The sequence below is a fragment of the Pogona vitticeps genome, chromosome 8 (genome assembly GCF_051106095.1).
Source record: "Pogona vitticeps strain Pit_001003342236 chromosome 8, PviZW2.1, whole genome shotgun sequence".
NCBI lineage: Eukaryota > Metazoa > Chordata > Lepidosauria > Squamata > Agamidae > Pogona > Pogona vitticeps.
In genome coordinates, this window is record NC_135790.1 from 27,979,681 (window position 1) to 28,003,190 (window position 23,510).

Sequence of the window (23,510 nt, forward strand, 5' to 3'; positions counted from 1 at the left end):
TTTCCAGACTGCATGGGAAGTCTACATGAACAGTAGGATTTTCAAATGGAAATGATGAACGAGTAGAAGCCAGTGCTTGTTTGACCAACATCCCAGACATCTGGAGGCCTGGTGGAGGTTCAGTTAGTCTGAAACGTGTCAGTCTTTGGTTACACAATGAAGTTTATAGTTTCATGGTGGTTGTTACATCCCATGGCATTTTCTTTCTAGCATCTTTCAGGAGTTTTGTGATTGCATGACAGCTTATTCACATTCCTCAGGACACTCTTTCCTCTCTTTTCCACACCTGTGAAGGTGCGTTTGAAACCACTAAATGGTGTAAGTGCAAAATTTGCAGACATTGTGGTGTCTAGAACATTGGGTAGCCCAGGTTCCTGATTGCGTAGATACTCCTATACATGCTCATCTGCAGTTAGAGATGGGCTTATTCCCATTCTTTGCCAAGTACGTATATAGAGATTGAGGGTGGGTCCAGGTTTGATCCTTCTGCTCTCTTTAACCCTATTCAGTATGGAGTTTGAGGCTAATCAGAAGATTGTTGGTGGAAAACAAACTCGTTGAATGACTGGATGCTTTCTATCTACTGAGGTTTTTTTTTAACCTGTTCCTGCAATCCGTCATTGCAGGGGACATTTGAATGTGGTCCTGCACGGTTTGTGGTCTTTGGCTTTATTTTTATTGCATGTTTCCAGAGTCATCTGGTTAGTGCCTGTTGTTGCAAATAAGATGTTGGACTAGATGGGCCTTTGGTCTTATCCACTTATCTCTTTTATGTTAGGTTCAAAAGAAATCTCAATTGATTCAGAGAAAAGTATAAACTTCTACCTTGCAAAGATATGTCTGCCTGAAGAAATTAAACTAAAGCCAGTTCAGGTGGCCTGATCAATCTCGTGCGGTGGGGTGGGCATAATGATGGTGAGAGCGCTTCTCTGGGTGGATTTTGATTCTGGAGGCTTGGATCGTCTGGCTGTGAGTGCCTTTATGACCCATTCCGTCTAAATGTTTTATAGCAGGCATTTCAATCTATATGTGAATGGTAACAACTTCACATAAGAGGTGTAACCAGTTCTCAGTCTACTTGTCAGCAGGCTTGGTACTCATTATTGGGTAAGTGATGATTTTGATAAAAACCAATGGTCTGTGAAGACACACTGTAGCAAATTTGCAGCATCAGGCGATTGAGTAAACTGAGGTGTGATACGAGGGACAAAAAGCAAAGGAATCAGGTGGAACAGGAGCGAGCAACTGGCCCTTTACAGACTTGCGTTGTAGGAGTCTTACTTCAAAGGAACGTTCTTGTGTGTCTTTAGTTTGTCTGAGGAAATTGAGAATTTAGCCAATGAAAAGAGAAACACTGGTCTTCTTATTTACTAATGCAGGACTTGACACAGAAATCTGATCAACCCAATGTGAACCCCGGATAAGTCACGGAGACCTCATTGGTGTCCCCAGGAGGGTTGTCTGTGTGGGTGTGTGGCAACAGGGAGCCTGACCTGCTCTTCCTGGTCTGTCTCCATGAGCCTCTTAGGAAGTTGATATCCGAGCTCTCCAAGCTTCACCTTGGGATTATTCCAGGTTGAAAAGGAAATGTCACATTGGTTGTTGTGGGTTTTTCGGGCTTCTTGGCCGTGTTCTGAAGGTGGTTCTTCCTAACGTTCTCTGAAGATGCCCATGGCCACAGAGACTGGCGAAACGTTAGGAAGAACCACCTTCAGAACACGGCCAAGAAGCCCGAAAAACCCACAACAACCATTAGATCCCGGCCGTGAAAGCCTTCGCGAAATGTCACATTGTTTGTTAATTGGTTGGTTTGTTTATTTTACTATAAGCTCAATAGATACACATAGTAACATTCATAAAACATACCCTGTAAAAATAGCTACTTGTGTATCACACGACTCCCTCTTGTTTATTTAGAAAACTGTAATTGTCTGTAAATTAGGTTTTTTTTTATTCTGCCTTCCTTCAAACAAACATATCTTCTGCTGAGCGGGACCGTTGGTTTGTCCTACCTGGAAGACTTTAGTCTAACAGAAACTGGCTTTCCAACCTTGAAAAAGAGGCAGCGACTGAGAGGTAGGAACTGGAACATAGCTGCTACCTTTGAGCTTGATGGCTGAATGGAAGGTTGGATCCATTGGATTCTGTGGGACAGAGAATGTTCTGGGCCCATAATGTCTTTACTTAAGAAGCACGTGCCCATGAGAAAGGAAGTTGACTGTAACGGCATAAATTGGATGGGGGGGGGGACACAGTTCTTTGCTATTTTAGAGGTATTACTGGCTGAAATGGTACGAGCCTATTTTAAGATCAGATTTTTGAGAGAATGGGAAATTATCCTTTTAAATGGACAAAACAGCTCAGAAAAACATAAACCTGAGCCCAATTTCTTTGTTACTGACACACAGACTTGTTACACTCACGCTTTTGGTCTGTTGAAGTTGAACTGAGATCTAGCCTTGGTTTATTGTAAGGTAAAGGTAAAGGTTCCCCTTGACCTTGAGTCCAGTCGTGTCCGACTCTAGGGCGCGCTGCTCATCCCCCTTTCCAAGCCATAGAGCAGGCGTTTGTCCATAGACATTTTCTGTGGTCACGTGGCGAACGCGATTAGACACAGAACGCCGTGAACTTCCCACCGTGGTGGTACCTATTTATCGACTCACATTTTGCATGCTCTTGAACTGCTAGGTTGGCAGGAGCTGGGACAAAGCGACGGGAGCTCATCCTATCGCGTGGATTCAATCTTACGATGGCTGGTCTACCGACTTTGCAGCTCAGAGGCTTCTGCGGTTTAACCTGCAGCGCTGCCACATCCCTGGTTTATTGTAAACGACCCCTAAAGGATTAGGGGTCTGTCAAACAAATGGTCAGAGTTGTAGTATTGGAAAAAAAGCCTGAAGAACAACAATTTGGGCTAGCCTGCAATAAAGTGTCCTGGATCCTGCATTTATCAAATTAGACCGTTTGCCAGGCTCAGCACCTTCCTATTCTAACTGGTGACCACTCTTCAAGGTCTTGTGTAGATAGAAATTCTTTGTCACACGGTTTGGAGGATCATTCTGTCCCTAGTACAGATCATGTTCACATATGTCTCTAAAGAAGTTCAGTCCCATTTCCATGGTGATCTGAAATTATCACATCATTTGCACACATCTGTGTGAAAATCTGTACTAAAATATCCATGTCTAAATAGAGATTTTCTTATGCACATTTTCCAGCACATTTGTCTTTTAGAATATGGATCTCTAAATGTACCTTGCTACCTTAGGAAAACATAGTCACGACTATTAAGTAGTACGAAAACAGATTAATGACTATGTTCTGCAGATAACACCAGGAGGTGGAAGTCATGTAAAATTCGCATTGGAATTCTCAAAGATCGAGTATCTTGAACGCCCTGTTTCCCTGCCTCTGACATGTAGCATTATTTTGTTTGGAGATGCTGCTTGAATTTTTTGGAATTTTCTGCTGGCTGTACTTTGCTTCCCCCTGCTCTGAAGTCAGTTTAACTTCAAGCCCATTGTCTCAGAGGTTGGGAGTTCGATTCCCCACTGTGTCTCTTTGACAGAGGTTAAACTCAGTGATCCATAGAGTCTCTCCTAGCTTTGCAGTTTTTATTATTATTATTATTATTATTATTATTATTATTATTATTATTATTATTATTATTATTATTATTATTATTATTATTATTATTATTATTATTATTATTATTATTATTATTATTATTATTATTATTAAAAATCCTATTCAATCAAAATTATGAAAACATTGGCTGGTATTATATAACAAATACAAGCTTTCACCAAAAACCTAAGCATCTGTGATGGTGGTTGTTGTTGCCTAGCAATAAAGACCTGAGGCCCATCTGCCAGTGAGACATCCAAGATACGTATGGGCCGTATGTTCCTCTCAAATGGTGGATAAATGGATGCATTTTCCAATAAACTGGAAAATAGCATGTCAGGGGAAATGACTAGGTTAGACCATTTCTCCTTGACAGGTGTTTGGGAACTGATGTGTTCCTATATTGTTTATTTTCTATTTAAATATTCTTGGTCTGGGTGAGCATTTCTCTTGTTTTCTCGGCCCCAACAGAGGCTGGCCCACCTGAGCGAGAAGGAGGTTGAAAGGCCAGGTGGCTGCAGAGGCTTTAGCTGGGTCACTGGGGCGCTTGCCAATGTCACCAGGGCGGTGTGTTGTTTTGCTGACGGATTGCCTTTTAGAAAGATCGTTTCTAAACAGCTTGAGAGTTTTAAGCCCCTTGTATGAGCTTCAGGAGGCCGCCTAACCCAGCTAACCTCAAGGCCTAGCTGCTGTTAATAAGGAAGTGAAAATTAATAAGGCGCCACGGTTTCCAGGTCAAGCTCTGGCATTATTTTGATACAAACACATGAATGAGTCCTCTTTCACTTTTCATGGCGGAGGAGAAGATTAGCTGGATTAAGGAGCTGAGCAGAAGGGCTCTTTAATATGCAGAAAGCGTTCTCCAGAGCGGTGGGTGGGGAATGAGGGTAGAAAGTCTTCCTTCATTTTATTTCACATATCTGGGCCACTGCACACTATCTGGGATACCAGATAAGGGATGCGGGAAGATCAGCGTCACTTGGGACCTGCTTGCTGCATCCGGAGAATGCCCTCTTCCCCCTTTTGTCTAGACATTCGGCTGCTGTAGCAAAAGGAATTCATAACAATAGCTGTTATGTGGGAGACAGAATTGCGCTCGTATGACAAAGGCAATTATTTGTCCCTGGACGAGAGAGAGAGAGAGAGAGAGAGAGAGAGAGAGAGAGAGAGAGAGAGAGAGAGAGAGAGAGAGAGAGGAACATAACTTCTGTTTCAGATTGCTTGCTTCAGTTTTGACTAAGAAGAAGGACAGCTCCTATGAAGGTGTGCCAGTCAATGAAGGAAGAATGGTTTTGGATTGATTGCTGTCTGGTTTTGTTAATAAGGCTGCAGATAGCCACTGCCTGACCTGTTCTGGTCCTGTAAATGCCTGGGTGAAGAGTTAGTGCAAGCTATGACAAAGTCTCTTTCTCCCACACGCGCGCACACACACACACACAAATGCAGAGACACACACAGAAGCTCTCTCTCTCTCTCTCTCTCACACACACACACACACACACACACTGGTGTAAGCCTTGTGATGTTCTAGAGCAGTGGTGTCGAACTGTGGCCCTCCAGATGTTCTTGGACTTCAACTCCCAGAAGCCTTCACCACCACCTCTGCTGGCCAGGATTTCTGGGAGTTGAAGGCCAAGAACATCTGGAGGGCCACAGTTCGACACCACTGTTCTAGAGCTTGGGAATGCTGAGGTCATTACACACAGCTGGCTATGGGTAGTTTTCTCCTAGTTTTCTCGGAGTAGACGTGATATTGCTCTTCCCATGAGGCAGCTACTATCTTGCATTGTAACTTGCAGGGCAAATGTGCGTTACAAATACGTGTTGGTTTTTGTCTCTTGATTAACCGCTCTGGCTTTCCTTCAAGAAAACCTGGGGATTGCATCTTGGGAGCGTGCCAGGAATTCTGGGTTTGAGACAGATATCCCCCTGGCCCTCCAACCCCTCCTTCTAAAAGGGAGGAACAGCAGCTACTATAATCAATTATTCTCTCTTCCTGCCTGTAGGTAATTTTTGTTTGTTTTTTAACATTTATATTCAATAATCTCATTGTAATTGCACAACCACTTCAGTCATTTTTCCCCTAAAGTTTAATATCAAAACTATAACAACAAAAAAGTGAACAATGCACATAAACCTTATCAGAGAACAATAGCATCAGTAAAACAGACAGATACATCAGGTAAGAATTGTTTAGAAAACAAGGAGTTCAGTCTATAGAACCTCTTCAGTCTTGACAGAATGACAGGGAGAAGAAGGACAGAAGGGCCTCGATAGACTCCATGGGTAAAGTGCATACAGCAGTACGTACCTCGGTTTATAAAATTAATGCGTTATACGGGACCTTGCGTAAAGCAAAAAGTTTCTAAACTGAAATGTGGATTGCCATAGGAATGGGGGCAGCACCCTAAAATTCTAGGTACAATGCATCCTGGGGAACCTTTCTTTGCAAACCTTAAAAAAAAAAACAGGGGAAACCTAAACCGAGGCACTGTTTTGAACAGATTTTGGTTTGTAAACCAAAAATTACATTATCCAAGGCGTTCATAAATTGAGGTACACCTGTTCCTTGATCTAGGCATGGCCACAGAGAAAGGGTTTCAGAGCTTTTTAAACATTGCAATCCCATGCATTCTTATTCAAAAGGATAGGATTATCATTTAGAACTGTAGTGTGCTTATATATAGCCAGGAGGGACACGCTATTCACTGCCGGATATAGCTCTCTTCACCTTTTATAGGATATTATAGGCCTTACTTGTAATGGGAATACACACTGGCAGGGGTGACCATTAAAAATGTTTCAATGGCTTGAATAGCACACCTACATTTGGACTGTCTTGTAGGTAACTAACTATGCCAGTAGTTAAATTCATAGAAGTTTGTTGAATACATTGATATTGTTCGGGAGGGGAGGGTGGCAGCTTTGATAGATCACTGCCAGGGTATGTTATCTCCCTCTCCTCAAACTTGAAAGATGATACAACGACTGAAAGAAGGGCCACAAATGCTCTTCCAGACTCAAGAATGAAACCACGACAGTCTTTCAAGCTGGTCTGCACAGAAGCTGAGAGAGAGGCCGCTGTGTGTTTGGATGGCCTTGGTTTGAAAAATAAAATAAAAGGCTGATCTGTAGGGAAGAATTTGGGCTGTTGAACTGGTTCTTCTTCTTTGTGGTCTCCGTGAATGCACACTAACGGGTTTTATCTGCACCTGAGGTTTCCGGAATCTTCTAGAGCTTAACACTTTTCGCTAGGACCGCCCCTTTTAGGAGGACGGTATCGCGTAAGAGGATCATGTGATGTGAGCAGTCCTGTCGATCCCTGAAGGTGAGGGGCATCGACATCAAAGTGACCAATCTCCGGTGTACGATGTAAGTTTGGTAATCACCCATTAGCATGCATTCACAGAGACCACGAAGAAGAAAGAGAGGTTACTTAACATAACTCTGGTTCTTCGAGTGGTCATCTGTGAATTCACACTTCCCACCCATCCTCCCCTCTGTCCGTCACGTCAAAACTTTTATACAGTGGTGGACTTTGTGGGAACGGAGGCACTTGCCAGGATGGACGGGCCACATGTACTGGGGGGGGCGGTCCTAGTGAACAGATAAAACTCATTAGTGTGAATTCACAGATGACCACGGAAGAACCAGAGTTAGGGTAAGTAACCTCTCTTTTGGTGGCTACTAAGAACTGAATGTAAGTTTAAGAGAGGACAATAAGTCTACCCAAAACAAAGATCAAGCCAATGTGTTCTGGCTGGTACCTGTGGGCACCAGTTGAATTTGAGCCAACTGCCTCGCAACTTCTGCAAGCTGTATAAGGACTGCATCATGGAGACAGAAGGGTAGGACTACTTCTGCCTGTTCTATGGACTGCGGTGTCCATGACTGTTGTCAACGCAATGGGCGTTTAGCTCTGTATGTCTCTGTATCTTAACTCTAAGACCAAAATTGTGATTGATAGATGTAATTTCTCCATAGGTTCTTCTTTAATTCTTAGAATCAAGAAGTGACTGGCTGGCGACGTCTGTTTCTAAAAGAATCTTCATAAGGCAAGGCCTAAAACAGATCTTATTGGAATTTGCCTCCATATCCCCCGTTGTGCCCTCCAGAAACTTGTGGTTCTTGGTGCTAAAACTGTGAAATTTTTGGTCATATGCATTTCTATCTATGAAGCTTTTCAGTCTTTCCTTTTAGCAAAATTCTTCCAAAGACAATGGAAGCTTGTAGAAATTTTCTCCTTTCTAAAGCATAGTGTCTTGTTCGGTTGGCAAATATAGTTGCTGTGACGCCTAATGCAGGAAGCTACCATTTTGTGTACAAAGAACTGTCCCTGGAAATGCAGTTATTCAGCTGGAATGATCAGCGGCTGTGCATCTTTCCATACCACTGAACAAATAGAGTCCTGAACATTCACAGAAACAAGTCTCTGTACTTTGTGTTACAAAATCCTAGGCCTTGTTTCTTCCTCTTTGACTTTCATGGGCAATTTCTTCTTCCTCATGTATGTATGCTAAGAGACTGCTTTAGCAAATATTTAAAAGGAAGCAGAAGCACTGTACTTAGTAGTTTTCCCTGGGGGGAAAGAAAAGGGAACACAGAATTAGCTCCGAGCCAGAGATTAATGGTTACTGTTCAAACATGCAAGGATGAGAGCAGGTACCCTGTCTAGAGAGCAGACTGTCTAGGACCAGCAGTTCAGGATTCTTCAGTAAGAGAAGTCATATTTCTGTGATGTGAAGCACAAGTGCAAGCTGTCAGATAGCTTTGCAGACATATTTTTGCAGTGCCCTAGTTGAGATGCTTTTGTTATAACAATTTGGGTTTGTTTTTTTGCTTAGGCAATTTGACCAGAGCCAGGAAAGTTAAACAAGAGATATTGTTGGCAAGTGTACCTTGGTTGGATACATCGCAACTACCTTCCATTCTCTTAGGAAGAGGAATACCTAATCAACATATTCTGGGTATTTATCAATTGCAGCCAACATTCCTTCTAAGTTGTGTGGCTCTGCATCAGGGCCACACAACCAAGCCAGTGTTGCTGCCCATATGCTTCCAGTTGTGACCGAAACTCTGCATGCACAGGGTGGGGGCCCTGGCCAGCGCTCCAGAAAATTAGAGGGAACGTTGATGGCAGCTCTTCCACTGATGTTGCACTTGCATGCAATATTTATTATGCCATTCCCACCTGACAGCTCAGTTCCTGGATTTGCATACCTTAAGCTTTAAACTGGTAGGCAAAACCAGGGATCTAAGGCTTCATCTACTTGCCTTCCTCATCCTTCTTTCACAGTTCCTCTCCGTGAGATACTTTCCCTGGAGTTTGCATGGACTGAATTGGGGTTTTCTGCATGGAAATCACACACTCCACCCATGAGTTTAAATATCTTCAGAGGAGAGGCTCTAAAGCATTGGACTAAACAAGTCAAATCACGAGTGAGAAAGTCTTCCTTCTCATTTATTGATCCAATCTGCTCGAATCCTCTTTTCCCCATGTATCTCCTCCCCACACCATGTCGAGATCTGCCTGATAGTGAAATCCACCCACCTGTCAAGTCATCTCAGAGGGCATGACTGCTAGGTGCATCGCTGTTCAATCATTGTGAAGTCCATGGACAGAGCTGAGATTTCCTTTCAGTGAATGCTTGAGTTACTTCTGATAATTTTTTTTCTGGTGCACAGCATATGTGCACTTAAGATGGAAACAACCTCCCGTTCCACACACACTTCATGCTAATGATCACTGCGGCACAGTCCAAGAGGGATGCTCTCCCAGTCAAACCTCCCTGGAACCCATGAGCCCCTTTGCCCTTTCTGACCCAGTTCTCTTTAGCTGGACTCCTGGTGGGCTGCTCTATAGGCAAGAGAAGCAGCTGATCGAAGGCCTCAGGGAGAGCGAGGTGACTGAAGCCCTGACTGCTTCATTTCATCTGGATTTTGGAAGTAAATGAGTGTTGAGAGAAGGAGGAGATTCCTAGCCAGTGCTAGTCAGCATTCTGTGATCTGTTCAGGCATTGTGACCTGCTAGAGAGCCCCTCATAATAGTTGTGTTTTGTGCTTGCAACATTGCTGCTGATGTTCCAGATCCGTTGATGCAACAGGATTGTGCTTCTACCACATTGTCCTTCTGTCGGCCTCTGTTTTGGGCACAGTAGCTCTGCTCTTTCACAGCTCTGGGAAACCAGAGTCTTTGTGCCTAATTCCTGCCCACTTCGTTTGTTCAGCTCTTTATCCATTACCTTGTATGTACTGTATAAGGGTTTGTGACAACAGGCTTGCTTATATTATAAATAAATAAACAAGTAAGTAAATAAAAATAGGCTGAACCATGAGTTTTAGTAATGGCTTCCATTAAAGGCTGCTGTGCCACTGAGTTAGCATAGAGTCTTGTCCGTGCGAGGCTCCAAATGAGTCGCTTCAAATGGCAAAAGCCATCCATTTCCCAGGAGACTCTTCCCTAATGTACAGCTGATTTTATGAATTGCAAAATTGATTCTCTAATGAATTAATATGGATAGCAAACCTTGGACAAATGGGATTGGAAGAGGAATGAGGAAGGCCTGCCAAATGGCCTTGTGGGAGCTTAAATGGCTTAAATGACAGAGAGCTTATCACAAATGGATGGGTTCAGTGGACGAATGAGAAAGGGTTCCCTTTCAAGCTGTCGTCAGGATGTACAACGTGTGCTGCTTCTCGGTGGGCAGTCTTACTGCCTGCTTGAATTTTCTGTTCCATCTTGATTTTGACCTTGAGTCTGGGGATTGCTTGAGGAGCGTCTTAATGGGTTGCAGTCTAGACAATTAATGCCACCTTCCAGGTTCTGACTGTAATAAGAGGAAGAACATGCACATATGGTTGTGTGTGTATGCTGTGTGTGCCCATAGATTGAATCACACTTTCCTAAAAGTTGGGACTCTTTTTGTGACTGTGGAGAATACACAACACGACCGTATTTCTGACCATCTAAGGTTGCAATCGTCCAAGTACCTGCTCGGGACTAGGATGGATCTTGGATGAATCCTCCTGGTCAGCAGGAAAGCAAATAGCTCCTGTTGGATATATTCGCGAAGGCTTTCACGGCCGGGATCTAATGATTGCTGTGGGTTTTTCGGGCTCTTTAGCCGTGTTCTGGAGGTTGGAAGAACAACCTCCAGAACACGGCCAAAGAGCCTGGAAAACCCACAACAACCAGCTCCTGTTGGGCTTGGACCATTTAGAGAAGAACCTGCTTGGCATGTGGATGGCTGGTCCCTGAACGTAACATAAGCTGCTGGTCCCAGTGGAGAAGCAAATATATTTGTTGGTACACCTGCAGATAATAAACAGAACATTTTAAGAAACATATTTGATGCCCAGGAGTCCTGAATTTACTCAACAGTGTCTCCAGTGGGAAAGCTGTAATAGGAAATACACCTCTCTGCTTGAGATCTTGGAGAGTGGCTGCAAGTCAGAGAAAAGGGTGCTGGAATAAGCAAATATTTTGACATTATAAAAGGCAAGCTCTATATTTGCTGTATGAGTCCATCTTGGGCTCCCCATTTTCCCTTCCCTCATCTGCAGGATTCAGTCTCTACTCTTCCAGTATTTGAAGATAATTAATACCGCCTTTTCTTTTAAGTAAAGGCCAAACTAGACTTTTCTAAAGAAGCCAAACCCGTAGTTACTGTTGAAAACAAGAGAGGTTATGTCTAGCTTGTCTCCCCATAATGTTTCGTAAAATTTAATCTGTCCTGATACTGCAGTAGATTATATTTTTCTACCAGTGTATGGAAAAAGCAGCAGGAATCAGCATGAGAAGAAGAAAAAATATTCAGAGGACGCCGAACATTGTGATGACAGGGGGAGCGTGCGTGCAGAAGGAAAAGGGGGAACTGGGTTTGCAGCTGCTGATTTTAGCAGCAGTCTCCTCACATTTACCATAATATCTAAGCTTTGGCTCTATGAGGGGTGACTTTGGACCTTTAGACTGTCACTGGTGCCACGTTTAAAAAGCAAACATACTTCTCACTTCAGTTTTTTTTTTTGTTTTGTTTTGTTCTATTTTATTTTTGAATATTTTTAAAATCAGTTGACAGCTTTGCTTTTACTGGCTGTCAAAAGCATGCAGTCCATAAGAGGCCAAGATTTAACCACCCTTTACAAGAACCAGAATAAATCAGCATTTCATTTATGATAGAAGCCAGTCAATTCCCCCGCATGATTCTCTCTGGTATCCTGGACCAAGGAGCCATGCCCTTTCAGCCCCCCTTGGTTAATTTCTGTGACCGATTCAGCAGCACAGTCAGTCCCGTTGTCAACCTGTCACTTCTTAACGATGGCTTTCAAAGTAGGCTTTCAAACTAGACACGGATGTTTTAGAGGTTGGATCAGTGGCATTGACAGCAATAGCTTATTTATAGGAACAAACAGCCCTTGCAACAGAGTTCTAGGAGAAAGTAAATCAGGAGTAAACAGGCAGAGTTCTTTTTGCCATTGCTTTAAGCAGTTGGAATTTCAGGTCACCCATCCCAAGGCTACACCTTGCGCCCTTCCTCATGTTTCTTAGCACTGGAACTGTTCCTGAAGTCTGGTCAGTATCAATATCTCTAAAGTGCAAATGGATGGAGGGCTTTGATGAAAGCCACTTCGTGGGTTTATTATATTGTTGTGGAGGTATGATTTTGACTAGGTAATCCTGATTTGTAGCTTTGTCTTCATCTGAGGTTTGATCCATTCGGTACTTCCATCAATCAGATTCAAAGGTAGCTGAGAAGAATGCAAGGGTGATGGAGTGGATTTATTAATGGATTAATGGATGCCATCGGTAAAGCCAAAGCAAAGGAAAAGTCATTTCTCATGCCATGGTCACGAAGTCTGCGCTGAGAGCATAAGATTCTTGGCAGCCATAATTCTTGCAGGTGTCTGTGTAGGCTCTGCTCTAAAGGATTTGCCCAGCAGATGGGATTTTACATGTTTTTTTTAAAGGATACAAGAAGGCACAGAGCAAGAGAAAATTTCATTTATTTCAGTGATACGATAAAAAGTGGACTACAGCTAGTCTGGTCACTGCTTTAATCTATTTTAGAAGCAATAATACATTCCTTTCATGCCTATAATAGATCGTAACATGGTATCCACAGGGGGTTTGTGTGCCTGTTTTCCTGTGTACCCATTTTTTTTCCTGCTTTCTTATTCTCCAACTTCATGCAGTAATAGAGGCATAAATATTAGTTGGGCTTGGGTAGCTATTCCTCCCTCCCCTTTGGAGAGAGGCTTTTTGCAGCTCTGTTGTTGTAGATGAGATGGGATATGAAGGCACCATGTGCTGGTATCCCTGATTTGGAGGCTGCAGTGTCCTCTTCCTGGCTAAGGAAGGATGCTGCTAGCATTTCATGGAGATAATGATTACCTTTACTGGATCATTTCAGTTTTCAAAATGCTTATCTGAGAGCGGATCGGTGGTTGAAATAAATTGCTTCGTGGTCTGACGAACCTCTAAAGAAAGCAGCCAATTCTGCAGCGCTGGGCCACTCAACGGTTTAACAAATCAAGCCTTTGCAGTGCTAGGGAATTGAGAAATGTGTTAGCTATGCTGGAGCGAGCATTTGTTCTATTAAGGCAATTGTTTTTCCTCCAGCTAATGGCTGCAATTTAGAAATCGCACACATTAGGGCAGACCTTTTGAAATTCTTCTTTGACCTGGACTTGTTAGGCCGGGAAGCTCCAGCAAACTTGTCCGTGGAAGGGAGCCAGGATCCAATTATGTCATCCCTAATGGCTCATTACTTATCATGAAAGACCTTAACACTCACAGAACGTAGAGTTTGAGTTGAAGGAGAATGTTGTTGGGTAGGGACATCTACGGTATGGAGCAAATATTCCCAGCTGGCAAGATTCCGACTGAGAAGTTGCCCTCTGGCATATCCTGGCATTACAGGACATACAGTACATCTGTAGCTAGTATCATGCCTGACTTGTGTGTGGGGTTGTGATAAGCCATGCCTCCTCCCAAGGGTATCCCAAGCTTGAATTTGGAGTGTGAAGGGTTTGTGGGTCATTCAAGTATCACTCAATAGAAAACAAAGATTGGTTCGGAGATAAGGAAATACCTAGAAACAGGTTTAACCTCATTTTTTTTAACGCTTGTTTGGTGGAGCCACTCATTAGCAAGGTCTAGTTCATCCACCCATAAGGCAGGCTGGAGAAAGCAGGAATGGCTTATGGACCAAATTCTTCAGGAAGGGGAGAGAGGGCCATCAGTAGCACCTGGCAGAGAGACAAAGCAGGCAAACAGGTCATCCCATCAGTTTTTCTCTCTAGGATGAGAAGCGTTACAGTTCGAATTAAATTACTGTGATCATTTCTAAATTTGAAGCTCTGAGTATACATATTTATGCACATTTTTATCCTAATCTTTGGTGATACACAACTGACCTTTCTTGCAAGGACACTATGTAAAATTGTGTGTGTGTGTGTGTGTGTGTGTGTGTGTGTGTGTGTGTGTGTGTGTGTGTGTGTGAGAGAGAGAGAGAGAGAGAGAGAGAGAGAGAGAGAGAGAGAGAGAGAGAGAGGGAGGGAGGGAGGGAGGGAGGGAGGGAGGAAGCTCCCCGGGTCACTTGAAAGGAACAGAGCTCAGTGATAGAGCAGAAAACTTGCATTTAAAGAAAGTTCACTAGTTTAATCTGAAGCTCTCCCTCAAGCTAAAAAGAACTGTCTTTGACCTACTTTGCTAGTTATTACTACAAATAATGCCAGGCTGGTTGAACCAGTGCTCTAAGTCACTAGAAAGCTGCTGTGGTAGTTATGAGGCGGGCACATACCTCAGGTCATGCTTTGTATATGGGTTGAATCCTTGATATCTCTAGCTAGTTTATGGGTCTTAGGCAACAAGTGATAGGAATGACAGCTAATGGATGGATGGATGGATGGATGGATGGATGGATGGATGGATGGATGGATGGATTTATTGATTGATTGATTGATTGATTGATTGATTGATTGATTGATTGATTGATTGATTGATTGATTGATTGATTGATTGATTGATTGATTGATTGATTGTTGTGCTACCCTTCTCCAGACACTGGAACTCACCACAGCCCGCAAATCATTAGAAGTCAAGATTTAAAAGCAACATATAATCACCAATTTAAACAATTATCAGTTGTTTTGTCTGTCATCTCAGGATAATGACTTCTGCGTCAGCAGTGATGTTTCATGCTCAAGCAGTACATTCATTGCCACTCACTTAAAATGGTTCCTTCTAGCCATGACATACTTGGGCTCAGATACCCTATAGCAGAAAACCCGTACTGGGAGGTAGGCATTGCAGAATGTATAAGAGAAAGTGCCAGGAAGATAAATAGAAGGAAGAAGCTGAGTCTCTACGGTCCAGGGCTATTTAGGTCTCACTGCATTGAATCCAATAAACCTTTCACATTGTGTGATTACATTTGGTCCTGCCATTCCGTCTTGGAGTGAATTATGTTAAAGTAATATGGATGAGCAAAATTAGATTGCACAGAAATAAAGCAAAGTGAAAGGGCAGCTGGCATGTTATTGGTACTGGGAAGGAGAGACCATCATCTCCAGTGATGGTGTAAGATTGGGGAAAAAAATAGATTTCCAAGGGGGGAAATGCCTAAGGCAAAGAAGAAGTTTGGGAACCAGTTGTTTGTAGATTAAGATTAAAAGTTGAGTTGGGGTTTTTGCCTTTCCATGCCATTCTTCTTGGCTGGCTCCTAACATGAAATCAATGGGGGGAAAAAAAGGTAAGGCTTAATTCACAAAAACTGAATTATATTAGCATCAATTGCCAATCATTTTTTGCACACACAAACCCAGAGAACTCACAAGTGTTCCTGTCTGGCAGTCTACCTGGCCCTTAAGGCTTCTGCCACTGTTACAAGCCATCACAACATACGATGTCTGGTGGTAAGATCTCACAGTAGAGAGTGAGAGTGAGAGAGCGCTTGCAGTAAACAGGACATCTATTTGTAGGCTGCCACTCCTGGGAGGTGCAGTCAAGACGGTCTCTGGCCCTGTGTCACATGTTTCCCTCTCCAAGCCTGAGCTACAGGTTGTGCCTTAAAAAGATTAGATGATACAAAAATCATTAGAGAGCCCTGTGTGTCATTAAGAACTCTTGCTCAATCTCTATGCCAGTGAGCAGCAAGGAAAGTTAACATCACCAGAAACCTTTGGTATTAAGTTACCCCGTGTCCAAGGGATGATGGGGAGAAAGGCAATGGATTCTGCAATGTCACAAAACTAGTTTTTTAATTTCCATGTCAAGATGTGGTCTGATTTCATTTTGTTAGACCACATCTAACTAATGTTGTTGTGCTTTGTTGGTAGCGTGGCCCAATTCCAGACTTCTAATTAATGTGGAAGTCTTCCATAGACATGGAGTAAAATTCAGCAAGACTCTTGAGAACTATAGCATTAGAACAATGGAATCTCACAGCGTTTCTCTGCTTTGTCCCTTTTTACAGTCTCTCTCCAGGTGAACATTGCTCCCAATAAAGTAGAGGTGCCTGTTGGAGAGTCCAAGTTCTTCTTGTGTCAAGGTGAGTAACACGTCCTGTGTTTTTGGTTAGTCACCATAATGCGTAATAGTAACCTTTTGCTGTGAGACGCCAATGCCAGATCCTTATGTTCCTGATATAATTTGTTTGTCACAATACATAGCTTTTTTCATAAACTGCATGAAGGAGATTCTTGGATGGTCTGGCTATATAAAAGCTGTATTTGAAGGCTGAGCGAGAAAAACCTTCAATGGCAGTAAACACCTTTGGAATGAAAACACTTGTGGAATGTGTTTTGTGGCAGACAAAAAGCAAAGACAATGTTGGTACAGTACAATCGAAGTTGCTTTTAAATGGCTGAATTGTCACTGTGGCATCCTTCCAAGGAATCCAAGCCTATGGGCTTCTCTGTAGAATATCAGCATGCGCTATCATTATTCCTAAACCTTTTCAGAACAACAGTTTCCACCATTCCTTGTTCTAGAAATCATGATCTGCCTTCAGCTCCCTGTTTGAATTGCATTCCCTTTACCTTTGGCAGACTGGCCACTCCAACTTTCCCTTGTGACATTTTGGAAGGAAGAGGAACAACATGTGTGTGGAAACCTGAAAGTGGCCATTCCAAGGGACTTATCTTCCACACTAGGCTGTGTTTCAGAGGGTTCTCTGAACGAGTCCCAAGTGTTTACTCCTGAGCGTTTCACCTTTTTGGTTCTAGTGACCGGTGATGCCAAATCCAAAGAAATCTTCTGGTTTGCTCCCAACGGCGAGAAGCTGACGACAAACCAGCAGCACATCTCCGTGGTGCGGACGGAGGATTCATCCACTCTTACCATCTACAACGTCAACATAGATGATGCTGGCATCTACAAGTGTGTCGTCTCCAGTGAGGAAGGAGATGAGGAGGCCACGCTCAATGTGAAAATCTTCCGTAAGATACCGGCCAATTCCTTTGGAGGGGCTAGACTGAGAAGGAGGGAGTTTGGCAAAATCAGGCAGGAACTGCTTTTGTTCAGTGAGAAATTCTGCTTGTTAGGAAGCCACAGGAGAGGAAATGCTGGCATTAGGGTGGATATTCCAGACCTAACCTCGGTGGAGTGGCCCGGAAGTTTGATAACTGCCTTTCTGCATTTGTGCACCCAACTTCTGTCTTTGTTGATGGGTGTTTATGAGCATTAGTGTTTGTTCTGGTGGCTGTGGCTGATTGTAGAGGGTAGATGAGGCTGAACATCAGTCTCATGCCCGTGGCAGGCAAGTCAGTCCCTCTTTTCTCATTGCATGGACACCTGAGAAACAAAGCAGCACTGCAGGTTTTATGGCTTGTACCCCACATCTTATACGCTGAAGAGCCGGGGGCTGCTATGACAGTCCGTAGCCTAGAGTCTCCGAGTGCTGCTCTTGTTGTGGCTGTCTCTGTCTAGAAACCAATACCTTGTTTTATTATTGTTTACCTAAGTATTATGGTTATGTCTTCCTGCTCACTATTTTGTGGATAAGGGCAAACAATATGTCATCAGTCTAAGCATTTTGTGTCCAGTTGGGGATGAATGTTTCTTAGATATTGTGGTAGATGCAAGTGACCTCAGTGGAGTTTTGTTCTCTCCTGGCAGCTGATGGCTTCACTCACTTGAGTGACCCTTGGCATTCCAAGTCCTTTTTCCAGTGCCTCTGCTCAAGTTACAATGAAGTCTTGATTGCATTGATAGTTGTGTACGGGAGTCTTCCCTGACCTATGTGCCATGCTTCCAGTTTTGTGTATGAAATCTGACAATAATGCATTAATTTTCTTCTCATTTCTTGCATCTGCTTTCTAGAGAAGCTGACCTTCAAGAATGCGCCCAGCCCCCAGGAGTTTAAAGAAGGAGAGGATGCAGTCATTGTGTGTGATGTGGTCTCCTCCCTGCCTCCCACAATTATGTGGAAGCATATGGGAAGAGATGTGGTCCTTAAAAAAGATGGTAAGCAGGAGGGGCAGGAGGAAAAACCCCTTATACCTTTATTGCACTGCCAGAGCTTAGTTCTGGAGCCACTTGTGTGAGCTGTGAAGTGACAAGGATGAACCGCTGAAATTTCAAAAACTGTTAAAGCCACGGGGGGTGGGGGGATAAAAAACAAGAAGGAATCTTCCTGTTCTTTCTTATCTAACCAAAACAAACACAACAAATGAAACTAACAAACAGCATGGGCATTTTGGAAAGGAATGAAATACATGCAATTGTAGTGTGCCTTTCAGGGTGGGACCTTGATTGGCGAGGTGTTAGGACCTGAAAGGAAGAGTAAGAGATACTCTGTTGTCTCGGATGAGCTTGCTGTGGAAAGGGAGACATGGAGCTATCAGCCCTCTTGTTCTGCTTCTTCCAGTGCGATTTGTCGTGCTGTCCAATAACTACCTGCAGATCAGAGGGATAAAGAAAACCGACGAGGGGATGTACCGCTGCGAAGGCAGGATCTTGGCCCGTGGAGAGGTGGACTTCAGAGATATCCGGGTCATTGTCAATGGTGAGTTAGGAAGAGAGACGTTGGCCCTAGATTCTGTCAGCCTCTTTGTCCTTGTAAGTCAGTAATATGTCACCCATTGGCAATGTTGACAAATCATGAGAGCAGCAGGTTGATCACATCCGGAGGTCCTGTGTCTGGTCTGTACTGACAGGCAGTCTTGTCCCAAGTTTCAGAGAGAGGTCTCTGCCTCCCTTGCACAGAGGTGCTCAGGATTTGACATTTGTTCTTCATGGTGTTTATTATTTTATTTATTTATTTATTTTTATTTCTATCCCACCTATCTGGTCGTACTAGACCACTCTAGGCGGCTTACAACAAGCAACAACCCTGGTTCCTCAGGGTACAATATTGCAATATTGTCCCAAGTCCTGCATATTTAAGGTTTTCAAGCTCTTCCCTCTATGCTATCCACCTCCAAACATACACCTGTGTACTAGTTTTATCTGAAGGGTAAAGTCTGGGTGCTTCACTTCCTTTGAAAAACACAGTAAAGGAAAGTGAATGTGTCGAAAGCAGAAAGGCAAGGGAAAAGAAGGCGAGATTCTACAAGAATGGCACTCCTTTCTGGGATCTGCGTTGCATTGATCTGGAGCTTCTTAGTTTCACCCTTCCTTGCCCAGAGAAAGTCTGTCTCATTCCTTCTTTCCTCTTTGGTTTTCCTCCAGTGCCTCCTACTGTTCGCTCCAGGCAGAACACTGTGAATGCGACAGCAAACCTCAGCCAGTCGGTCAAGTTGGTGTGTGATGCGGATGGCTTTCCGGAGCCCACCATCAGCTGGACCAAGTAAGATGTACAATGCAAAGAGGCTGTGTTTGAGGCTGGAGGGCTGGCAGGCTTTTGCTGAAGGGGCACCTGTGCTGCCGAGAGCCTCTTGCCATGCTTTGCTTTCAGTCCATTTTTGTCTGGCAGCCAGGGGTTGAGCCACTGCCTGGCTTTCCGTTCATAACCGCCACTCTTGTCCGTGTGGTTTGCACTCTGCAGGGATGGGGAGTCAATAGAAAGAGGGGAGGATGATGAAAAGTATGGCTTCAGTTACGACGGTTCGGAACTGACAATCTACAAGGTGGAGAAGAATGATGAGGCAGAGTATGTCTGCATTGCAGAGAACAAGGCTGGCGAGCATGATGCTACCGTACACCTCAAAGTCTTCGGTAAGCTGGATTTTTAGACCAAGCAACTTATTCCCTCCCACCTCTTACATCGAAATCAAACGGCCAAGAGTTGGACCTGGGTATCCCATTCACGACCCTTGGCTGAAACTAGTGTCCTCCAGCTGGCGTGCCTGCTTTTATGCATGCTTTTAAAAAAAGGTTTCTAGTCCCTAAGGATACTAAGGGAGACTTGATGATGTGGATGTGGAGACTGTTTCATGAATTCATAGGTTTATCGACTTCATCCCAGTGCTGCTTTCTGCAACTTGCAGAAGTAAGATTTGAGACACCAGCCAGTGTATGAAACTTTGCTTTAGGTACTGGATTGTAGGATATTGTTTGAATTCTAAATCTTAATTTTTAAAATTAAAATTGTATTTTCTCTTTATGTTGGCGTGCCCCTATAACGTGAAATAATAATCCTAAATTCACGGTCCATCCAATAGTGTATCCAGTGTTCATAGTCCTATGGATTTTAAATCATATTTTAATCTGCTCTGAGAAAAAATGTCAAAGTAGAGCATACTGTAGTCATGTCTGCCTAGAAGTAAACATGTGACTCTTATTTTCCAGTGGGTATTGGATTGGAACCTAAATTTGGTTGGGTTGTCGAATTGTGTAATACATACAGATTATAACAACCTTGGTTTCATTTTTTTTTTTTTTGACTCCTTCAGTTGGCCATGTTCAAACTCTCTGCATTCCATTACGTTACCTGCTTGAGCATCATTAAGATGCCTGGGAACAGAATTCATTTGGATAAGTCCTTGGAGGATGGTATTGTGTTCTAAACAACTAAATAAACTTTTTCCTTTGCGTGTCTTTTTACCCTTTCTTTAGCAAAACCCAAAATCACCTATGTGGAGAATAAAACTGCAATGGAGCTAGAAGACCAGATTACCTTGACCTGCGAGGCCTCTGGGGACCCCATTCCCTCCATCACTTGGAGGACCTCCACCAGGAACATCAGCAATGAAGAGAAGGTAATGCCGTTCCTTGGATCTGGTCCTCTTGCAGCACCTGTTCCTTGCAAAGAGGGTGAACGGATGGGCCTGCAGCCTCTTCTGCTCCCGCTCTAAAGGCAGTTTGCCTTCCACACTGAAACCAAAGCATGGCAGATCCAGGGCAGGCACAGGTAGCACCTGAGAGGTATAGAACCCCTGCTTTAATCCCTTTAGGCTCTCTTGACAAGGGTGAGAAGAACATTTTGAAGAACAAGACAACCAAGTATTCACATCCCTCCATAGAAGTAACATTGAGCACCGATGTGGTTTGCAAAGAGCCTGCATGCATTATTCCTGCCATCCATAAAACTGCTCTCTAAGGTAGGCGTAGTGTGGGCGGCATATAAGTTAAATAAAATAAATAAATAAATTAGGATCCTCACATTCCCAAAGGAGGAGCCAATGCTAAAGGAAACCTTGCCAGACCAAGGCCACCAAATAAGTCGGCCAGTCAGGCGACAGTTGACGTCAGAAGCAGGAGATGGGGAAGGCTCCCCAGCGTCCTCCTTGGGCCGCCATTCTGCACCTACAGTGCCCTACAATCCCCTACAATCGAGGCATAAGTAGCTGGCTGGTGCCAGTTGACCAGGCTGCACTAAAGCTGGAGAGGTCCAGCTGCAGCCTTCACCTCTGGGCTATCCATATGTAGACAGGCTGGAGATTCTTCACGTCATGGTGGAAGTCCACACAGGAAGATGCTCAGCCTTAGTACTGCAGATGTCACACAGAACCCTTCGCACAGGAGGATATTTTTGGATGCCCCCCTTTGGGACTCTCCTGTGTGTTGCAGATAGCAGCGGTTGCCCCATGAGAATAGCCTGGAGAGCGAATCATATCAACGTGACATTATTTCATAGCCCCCTTTTTTCCCCATTTGGTTCCCCTTTATAGGCTGAAGTAACATTTCAAATTGTTCTTCTTTTTGCCCTCCTTAATAAATGTCTTGATTTTGTCCTGAGTCCTTAGTGGCCTGAGAAGAGGGAGGGCTGGCCAGTGAGCAGGGACCAGAAGCCAAAGGATCAGAATTAGAGAACAAGCCCACAGGCAGGGAAGACTTTTAATTCCTAACATGAACTCTCAGCCCAAACCGGAAGCTGTCCTTCCTCTACAGAACCTGCAGCCATTCTGTGGGATGGAATTGTTGTGTCCCCCAGGAAGATGCTGAGTGATAATGCCAGTGTCTGCCTTAGCGCATGGGGACATGAGAGGCCCTGGTTTCTAGCCCCTTTAGACAGTGCCGCCTGCTCATTTGGAGGTCGTTCTTGCCACTCGCAGCCAGCCAGAGTCTTACCTATTTACAGGCCTGAACAATCCGTATCTGTCTTTGCTGGCAGGCCGGGGAGCGCCAGCAGCTTAGCGGATGTGCCAGTTTTGGCTAGACACCTTTGGTTCCTTCTTCTGGTGACCCTTGGACCTTTGAATGATTCATGCAAGGGAAGGAGACCCTGTTCTTTGGTTCCAGCAGAGCAGGACAGGCATTGATGCTCTGGTTCCAGCGTCTATCATCGTGAACAGCAGCGATTGCTAAAACAGATTTGGCTGGTGGGCTGAAATAGGCAGGTGTGGGGGGGCGGGGAGGAAGAGAGGCAGATGTAGCCTAAAAAGATTCTCTTGACCAACACGGGCCTTTATTTTTCTGCTGATCTCCTGCACTTGTGGTCTCACGCTGCACGTACCTCCAGGCACAAAAGCTATGGCTCCTTTGTGTTCACTCATTAGTTGTTGTTGGTCACATGCTGAAACCATTTTTGTTCTCAGTGGCAAAAATAATTAGCAGTTTTACATTAAAGGGAATAGCTCCGTGTTAGATTTGGCTAGCAATTCTTACCCGTTGCTAGAATGATCCTGTAGGTAAGGCAGATCGATGCGACAGGAGTAATTCAGAGTGATTCAGAATTCAGAGCTACTGCAACTGCATTGCATATTACATACCTCATCCCATTTAAAAAGCAAAGGGAAGTACTGGCTGTGTTAAGGACAGTATGAAAAAGGAAAGAAAGTAGGATCTGAACATGTAGTTTGCCTGTAATCTCTGATGTCAATGGAAGCGGTGCACTTTTTTATCCTTCCTCAACCAGCCTGTGGAATAACAACAGTTGCAGTTCAACATTTCTGAAGAGCACCAGGTTGCGGGAAGTGGGTTTATTGCATCCTGCTCCTCCTGGATTTTTATCTTAATTCCTTCTGACCAGTTCTTGCATTCGCAGCTAGATTTTCTTTGTGGAGTAACTCATGTAAACCTTCTTCACACAATCTGCATCGATTCCTGAATTTTGTGATGCCCCAAGAATGTTACAATAATGTAGGTTACTGGACCAGGTTAATGGAATCCACAGGATGTCTTAACTTCCAGAATCCAGCCACTCTCACAGCACAAGGGGACTCAACGAGGTAGATTGTGGGATTTCACATTGAACTCAAGTGGAAACCACTGGAAGCAGCCCTTTGGAGCAGGATTTGAATTCGTTTTCCCTTTCATTGTTGCTCTTTTTGGGAGCTGTTCACACATGTGGAAAGATAAAGGCTGAGATCCTGGGAGGTGGGTCCTTCTGAGGATTCCATGTTACTCTTGGACCATCTGTTCAGAAGCTTAGCTGCCTTGGGTCCTTTTGAGGAGAAAGACAGGGTATGAAATATTTAAAATAAATAAACAAGCAAACAGTAAATTAGCATAAAACTGCTAACTATTTTTGAGGCGCTCACCTCTGCCGTTGGGCAAG

At 43.8% G+C, this 23,510-nt stretch overlaps 1 protein-coding gene across 12 annotated transcripts in view; it reads left to right on the forward strand.

Moving 5' to 3' along the window:
* Positions 1-23,510, forward strand: part of NCAM1 (neural cell adhesion molecule 1) — a 187,202-nt gene that overhangs the window by 100,965 nt on the left and 62,727 nt on the right. For all 12 annotated transcript variants that reach the window (XM_078379599.1, XM_072979323.2, XM_078379600.1 and 9 more), the window contains exons 2-8: positions 16,104-16,178; positions 16,855-17,067; positions 17,951-18,094; positions 18,498-18,635; positions 19,301-19,418; positions 19,617-19,786; positions 20,627-20,769. In XM_078379599.1, the coding sequence (XP_078235725.1) occupies positions 16,104-16,178; positions 16,855-17,067; positions 17,951-18,094; positions 18,498-18,635; positions 19,301-19,418; positions 19,617-19,786; positions 20,627-20,769 (1,001 nt within the window). The remainder of the gene's footprint in view (positions 1-16,103; positions 16,179-16,854; positions 17,068-17,950; positions 18,095-18,497; positions 18,636-19,300; positions 19,419-19,616; positions 19,787-20,626; positions 20,770-23,510) is intronic.